Genomic DNA, 8,256 nt, shown 5'->3' with positions numbered 1-8,256 from the left:
AAAAAACGTGTTTTACTAAAACTACCTCTCGCTGCTATAATTCTCTTATTAACATCTGAAAGTCAGTGATCCGTGAACTCAACCATCTGCGATCGTCTTCCGCTTCTGCTTGAACCGCACTTCAAAATAAAGTTATTTTTTTTATTAGCAAATTGCACTTATCAGCATTATTGCCATCAAAATAAAAGTCTCTAGTGAAACAGTAACTTAAAGCGGGGTAAAAATAACATTTGAAAACATAACAAACCTAAAACTAACATTAAGAAAATATAGAATAAAGATTAGCTAGAAATAAACTATATTTATATAAAAATACACTGGAATAAAACTACTAAAATAAATAAATAAAAAGAAAGGGCATGAATGAATGCGTTGGTAAATCTGTTAAGTTTATGTGAATACCGGTATTTCCTTTCAATCCCAATGCAATGCACTATTCGAAATACATGTAAAAACACATTTAATAATAATAATAATAATAATAATAATTGCAATGCTGCAAAATCATTTAATTTAACAAAATGGCTTTTTGAACAGATCCTACAGAATATAAATAACATATTGTTACATGTACTGTTTGCCTTAAGAAATACTTTTCTGCTCATTGCGGGATCACATTTAGTTTAGCTTGATTTTTAGCTTTGATTCATTTTTATAGTTCATCTGAACTTTTTGATATGCTTTCAATAGTGATCTCTGTTTGACTGCATTGGTAATGTTGAAGGCAAAACATGTTACAATCAGAGATGCTTCGAGGATGACAGCTACCCACAGTGGGCTCCAGAAATATTGGCATCCTTAGTAAAGATGAGACGATAGAAAAACTTTTGCAACCTTATAACAATTTGTGGATATATAAATCCTGACATATTTGGTGACCACAATACCCAACTAGCATCTGCAGTTCTCTGACTGTGATTCTAGTTTTCTATCATGAAGACACATTTCTTGATGAAACATCAGGACCCTTAGATTAACCCCATGAACCCATAAGCCATCCTAGGTGTATATGACTTCCTTCTTTTAGACGAATAAAGTCAGAGTTATAGTTATTAAATAATGTCAAGGCTCGTATACATATTACAAAAATAATTTGTGCAAAACCTATTGTCTAAAAACAAAGCTAAAACAAATAGAAATACATGAAAGAAACCCACAGCAGGGAAATGAGCAGCTCCCGTCACCTGCTTTTGAGCGTCATCTGGAGGACAGCAGTGGTGAAGCATCCTCAAATACACATACACATCTCGATACAAGTACATACTTTACAGTTCCATGCATGTCATATCGAGCGAAAAACATTTAAAAAAGTATACATGAGTATACCAAATGAATAAATAATACATAACATAATCATGCATTTTTATTTATTTACTTATTTTTGGCGTTTTTGTCTTTATTGTTTTGTTTGCCTTTGAACTTGACAGTCTGACTGTGTCCAACTCAATGCAACGGCCACCTAATGTTAAATGCTGTTTATGAGATTAATGCTGATGTTCCTTTTGGAGTATTTTTCCTGCGTTGTAGCCTTTGCGCGTACACACGTTGTTCTCCTCGCGTGAGCGCGCAGGCGCAGATGTAAAAGGGCTAGGTCCGCTCTGTTGCTGCTTGTTACAGAACACTATCTTGTATAATCCGTTTCGTTTTGATTGTAGCGTTTATCAGATTGTTTATTTTGCTGATTTATATTCCATCCTTGACATGTATGCGAAGACTGCGACCTGTCCATGAGGATTACCAGTTCTGTGCTTTGGGTGGTTTCTTCTCGCCCCGTCACACCAACCCATTCCGTGTTCCAGTAGAGTTTTGTTCAACAAAGTCTGCTACAAAGGTGTTAGTCCCTCCATAGGATAAGAAGGAGGCTTGTGCTCCTGAAAATTATGAAAGAAGACTAAAAATGTAAAAATATGCAATCCACATTAATTCTGCAGAAATCAGATAAATTCACATTATTTGTAAGTATTCTTGATTATTTTATATAAATTATATACAAAAGGATGTTTATGCAAAAGTAGCAATTCAAATTCAACTACTGAACACATAAAGTTTAAAGGGTTAGTTCACCCAAAAATCTAAATTATTAACTTCATGTTGTTCCAAACCAGTAAGACCTCTGTTTATCTTCTGAACACAGTTTAAGATATTTTAGATTTAGTCTGAGAGCTCTCAGTCCCTCCATTGAAGCTGTGTGTACGGTCTACTGTCCATGTCCAGAAAGATAAGAAAAACATCATCAAAGTAGTCCATGTGACATCAGAGGGTCAGTTAGAATATTTTGAAGCATCGAAAATACATTTTGGTCCAACAATAGCAAAAAATACAACTTTATTCAGCATTGTCTTCAGTAAAGCCGGTTCTCTAATCAGCAGTAAATTCCGCCGTTGTTAACTGAGAAGATGTGCAAATAAACGCTAAACGTTTTAACAACAGCTCTGTGTAGTAACAGCTGCTCTATGTGAAATAACGCACCTGAGGGAATTTATTAGAGAACTGGCTTTTCTGACGAGATGCACATTAACGATCGGCCGATCGGGATCGGAGCAGCCCTATCCAATACGCATTAATCCACAAATGACTTAAGCTGTTAACTTTTTTAACGTGGCTGACACTCCCTCTGAGTTCAAACAAACCAATATCCCGGAGTAATTCATTCACTCAAACAGTACACTGACTGAACTGCTGTGAAGAGAACTGAAGATGAACACCGAGCCGAGCCAGATAATGAACAATAGACTGAGTTGTTCACGAGTCAAGAACCGGTTGCATCGGTTTTTGGATCACAAGTAGTTCTTACGGACAGTTCGATATTTGGTTTGTTTGAACTCAGAGGGAGTGTCAGCCACATTAAAAAAAGTTAACAGCTTAAGTCATCTGTGGATTAATGTGTATTAGAGATGCGAACCGTTTAAAACGATTCAGTTCGATTTGGTGAACTGTTTCAAAAAGATCCAGTTACATCGAATGATTCGTTCGCGAACCGGATATCACAAACTGCTTTGTTTTGAACTCTCTCTCAACAGACACGGAAGAGAAGACAATGCTGAATAAAGTCATAGTTTTTGGTATTTTTGAACCAAAATGTATTATCAATGCTTCAACAAATTCTAACTGACCCTCTGATGTCACATGGACTACTTTGATGATGTTTGTCTTATCTTTCTGGACATGGACAGTAGACCGTACACACAGCTTCAATGGAGGGACTGAGAGCTCTCAGAATAAATCTAAAATATCTTAAACTGGTTTCAGAAGATAAAAAAAAGTGAAGCGCTCTTGGAGTAAGTGAAAAACATGACACTCCGACGCTCCTCCCATTCAAACTTACACCGTTCCACTCAGCATACAGTTCTTTAGGCCTAAGCGAACAAACACAATGTGATTTATGATGAGTGTTTTTATTATTCAGAATGTTACATTATATACAGTACACCTCTTTCTAACTATAACATTTGTAACTTAGCCAGGCTAGACTGTTTGCATGATGATCTTTGCTAGTCACTTAAATTTGCAATGTGGTCCTAGCTGGTCTAGATATAACAGATGATACATATCTCGTGTGTCGTTTGATCTCAGCAACAATGGCTTCACCGAGAAAACACCGTCGGCGCAGAAGCATGGAGGAACCAGTTTTCATGTCGTGAGAGACAATTTACATTGTTTTAATACGTTTTTATGTTCATGTTTGAGAGCTTTCAGTATATATATATATACACAACTACACAAGTTATGTAAACTGTATATATCATAAAGTATCAAACTATTGAAACTGTATTATCTATACATATCAGTTAACATACCGTTTGACATATATGTACCAATATATTTGTATTGCAAAACATACAGAATATACTGTCCCTTATGTTTCTTTTTTTCTCTCTCTCTCTTTCTTTAGAGCTGATATTATTAATCTCGAAGAGGAATTGAATAGAACTCAAAAGGACATTTTCCCAGAATGCAGCAAGCATTTGGAGAAAATTCGTCATCTCACCAATGACTTTGCAAATGATCATGGTCTTGGTATTTATGCACGCAGAGGAGGACAAATAGCTGGAGGAATCGCGATCATATTGTCTGCATTAGCTTTATTTTTTATTGAAGAAGAGGTTTTTGAAATTGTTGCTGCAGCAGGGGCAGCGGCTGTAGTCTCTCTAGTATGTGCTGCTTTTGGACGAAACAGGAAAACACATCAGAAGAAAAACTTAAAACAATCTATTGAAGAGGAATCTAAGGGATTTCAGGATAAAATGAACCATTTTATTGACATCTTGGAAAAAAACGGTCAACGCACTGAGGAAATATTGAGAGACGCTTTACTCTCAGACCACAATGTCCAGGCATTAAGTGAACACTTGTCCTACTGCTTTGAAAAAGGGCAACTATTTCAGGAACAGGACAGGAGTAAAGCTGGTGACCAGATGTCTAAAATTGTGCATTTGTCTGAAAACATTTCAGAAATGATCTCCAAGATTAATTCTGTGCCTGATATCCTCAAAGAGATTATCAAAGACAACGAGAGGCAACGTGCCAAACCTGCAAAACCCAGACAGGAACAAATGATTAAAAGAGAGTTTAAGGAGAAAGCAGAGAAATTCATCAATGACATGCAGAAAGGAATATGTATCATAAAAAATAGAGTTAAAGATATCAACCAGTCAATAGACAGTATATCAGATATTTTGAGTTGAACCTTTCAAAACATAAAAGTATTAACTGCTGAGACAAAACCTTCCACCTGACAGAGAACAACACAAATAGTGACCAATATTACATTGCCGATTTGCATAATTTCAGTGTTTCATTGTCCTACAACAATTATTGTTAGCAAAGTCAAAAGTATATATAAAGTATATACTTTTTCCCCCCAGATTGTTATGTTTATGCTCTGCATTATTGATCTATAGTGGATGGTGCTGTTGTTATTTTGTGTATATTTTGTACTTTACATTTATCCCTTAAAAAAACTGTAATAAAATGCACACACAAAAATGTATTGGAATATAAAGTGAATAAAGTATGTTTAAACTTTTAATGTCCTCACTAAAGAAAAAAAAAAAAAGATTTTAAAAGACCTTATTTTTTTACATTAAAATGTGTTATTACTTTACTATAGGTTAGGAGCGGTGGATAGCCTGATAGCACATACTTTCACATAATATCTAGGGCATGTTGTGCTCCAGATTAAAATGTAAACATTTAAAAAATAACCATTTATTTAAATTAATTATTATATATGAAGTTATATGTCACAGAGAGTAAATGTTTAAGTGGTTGGCATAGTGCCTGTGATGAACACTATAGTGAATACACAAATCTGAATGGCTGTTTAAATCATTTAAATAGGTTTCGGGCTAATGGTCCAATTCTGCTGTTCAGCGCCAACAATATAAATATTGTGCATGTTCATTTTCGTGATCAGTGTTGGGAGTAACAAGTTACAAAAGTTTATTTATTTATTTATTTATTTTTATTTTTATTTGTTCTGTAAAGTAGTAATGTATGGCATGTTACAACAACACATTTTGGCTCAAAATTAAGTGGTGAATTTACCAATACTGCAAAACAGCAACAGAGAAAAAATTTCCCAGGTAAAAGAGATCCTCTATTTCCTGCTGCTGCACTGTAAAAAATAATTTGAGTCAATTAAAAATAGTTTGTTAGCCCGCTGCCTAACATTTTTTGTTGTTGTTCTTCTTGACAATAATCTTGTTGAAACAACTTCCGATTAGAGTGGAAAAGGTCCAGGGGCCCGTTTCATTAAGGAGGTTCAACCAACTCTGAGTTTAAACTTGAACTCTGTGTGAACTTACCCTGAGATGGGAAACTCTTGAGTTTTCAGTTACAGAACAGCTGAAATGAGTTGGTTTAATCAAATCTACACTGACTGACTCAGAGTTGAGTGCGTGCAGCACAACTATAAAAAGCCATTATCAATGGAGCACCGATATTACGATTCACCATGGCAACAGCTCCCGCCAAAAAGCCATCTGCATTCTTCAGACTCAATACAAATGTAATTCTTATCAGCGTTATAATATCACAGGTGAAAACTGGCAGAACGTTAGATTAATGAACTAACAGTTAATCATTTTATGATATCTCATGGGCAAAAAAAAATATATAAAATAATAATATTAATAATAGCTAATATTTTAAGTTAATTTTTCTTATTTTACAAATGATCTGCCAATAGAGTAAGACAAATACGGCAGTGTCTATTTACACTAAGTGGAATTAACATACTTCCTTAGCGATATATCCTATTTACAGTAGGCTAAGTGCAAGTAGCTCTAGATGTTATTTACAGAAAAAATGTACAGTGAAAATCGTGATATATTCTATTTACCATGTAAAAGTAGCAGTTATGAAACAGGCTAAGTGTAAATAATAATTAGATTTTTGTTATACTTTATACTGGCAGATACATTTGCGCCTCAGTATTGTTATACATTAACAGGATGCAATAATAACAGATTCTAAATTATATTTATTACAATTATAAATAGTTGTATCATTATTAAACACTCGTTGGGCACTTTACCTCCACTTTTAGAACATAATTCTAATGTGGCATGTGATGGGAAAAGTGAGAAGAACAAGCTCGGCAAAAGCCGGACTCTAACCCAATCAATCGCGTTACAAGCTAGTTTTCCGTGCCCAAAACATTACTGCCTACACCACTGGAGCCGTTATTCACATGTCGTATTTAACCTTATGTGTCGATGGAGGGCGGAGCTACAGTAGATTTGCTCTTAGTAATAGACACTCAGAATAATCTTGTTTTAAGATTATTTTTATTACCACACTGTCATATAATTTTACTTAAGTGAAATGCACTTAATTTAGATCCCCACAGGAAACAAGTATCTTATATCGTTTTCTTATATAGAAAATCAATCTTTATTAATATATATGTAAATATATATATATATTAGTGCTGTCAAAATTAGCGCGTTAACGCATTCGATTAATTTGAAATATTTAACGCGTTAAAAAAAAAATAACGCAATTAACGCGGTTGCAGTTTTTTTTATTTCCGGTTGTGGCCTATGTGTGTTCAACGTGCAAAGAAATATGGATAAGACCAAGGAAGGACTTTTAGACGGAAAGTTTCAGTATAAAACTCTGCCGGATTACTCTTCAGTCTGCCACAAGAAACATTACTCTTCATTTAGTCTGCCACAAGAAACAGCAACATTAAAATCATGAACTCAAATGTCATTGTTTAAAAAAAAAAAAAACGATGACTGTTGTAACAGTGCGTAAATCAGACCTTTCTGTAACGCTAACGTTAATAAGCTTAAACGAAAAAAACGAAATAATTGTGTAGCGGAGTATTTTTTGTACACAGTGCCGCGAACTGTCAATCACTCCTGTGCGCGTGCATCACTGTCCTCCTCAGCTGCAGCAACTTGCGCTCTCTCTCTTCATCAAGCTTTAAAACAAAAAGGGGACAAAAAGACCATATTGTCTTTGTGCATAGGCTATAGATTAATTAGATAAATGAATATCTAAATTTGTGCCTTGCCGTCTACGGTATTTTTTCAGAACTTAGAAAAAAGATGCTGCAGCCAATGAGCAGCCAGCGGGGGCTGCAGGACGACTCAACCTCCGCAGACAGTTTTTAATGTTTATCAGACAATAAATACTCAAGATTTTGCTTTAGTATAACTTCCGGGACAATTAGGGCCAGATTCGGGAGTCGGGACAACAGTTTAGATTTCGGGGACTGTCCCGAATTTTTCGGGACGTCTGGTCACCCTTCCTGAAAGAGCTGCATTACTTCATTAGCTTGAGTCTGACCTGCAGTGATAAGATTCGAATTTGGTGAGGTGTCAGTCAGCGAATCATCAGACTTTGGTCTTGTTCTTACAGTGTTCAGAGTCTGAAGCCAAGGAAACATATTATGTGTTGTTGTTAACTGTATTTGATTTTTAACCGAACAGAGCGTTGTGTACACTCACAACGAGTTTCACACACCTTCTCCGGCCACGTTGAGTTGTTGATACTTAACAGTGGGAAAAGCGACACATGCGCTATTCACTTGTATAACTTAAGGGTGAATGGGTAATGTAGTTTCTGCTCTGGGTGGGATGAATTAGGAAGCTTGCATTGTGAAGGGCGCTCTGAAAATCGGCAGTGCAGGTAAAATATTAAAACCTCTATTAAAACAGATGTCCAAATGAGCGTACCGGTACGCTACAAGCACGTTCTGGGCGCACGGAGAGGTGGCGGTACGCTCAAGAGCTATATTTGGAA

The 8,256-nt window shown here is 35.6% G+C and overlaps 1 protein-coding gene across 2 annotated transcripts; it reads left to right on the top strand.

The window, feature by feature from the left end:
• The first annotated feature begins 1,395 nt into the window (after window positions 1–1,395).
• LOC113080388 (uncharacterized) lies at window positions 1,396–4,991 on the top strand. Of its 2 annotated transcripts, XM_026252556.1 has the most exons (3): window positions 1,396–1,955; window positions 3,574–3,637; window positions 3,893–4,991. In XM_026252556.1, exons 2-3 carry the CDS (start codon window positions 3,579–3,581, stop codon window positions 4,683–4,685), a joined length of 852 nt encoding a protein of 283 aa, XP_026108341.1. In that variant the 5' UTR covers window positions 1,396–1,955; window positions 3,574–3,578; the 3' UTR covers window positions 4,686–4,991. The 2 variants fall into 2 exon arrangements, with proteins under 2 accessions (XP_026108341.1, XP_026108342.1); XM_026252557.1 differs by lacking the exon at window positions 1,396–1,955 and having other exon boundaries at window positions 3,255–3,637.
• The last annotated feature ends 3,265 nt before the right edge of the window (window positions 4,992–8,256 follow it).

The sequence above is a fragment of the Carassius auratus genome, unplaced genomic scaffold, assembly GCF_003368295.1.
Source record: "Carassius auratus strain Wakin unplaced genomic scaffold, ASM336829v1 scaf_tig00031189, whole genome shotgun sequence".
Classification (NCBI taxonomy): Eukaryota; Metazoa; Chordata; class Actinopteri; order Cypriniformes; family Cyprinidae; genus Carassius; species Carassius auratus.
Note: the sequence above shows the minus strand (reverse complement) of the source record. Positions and strands in the feature narration are given on the sequence as shown.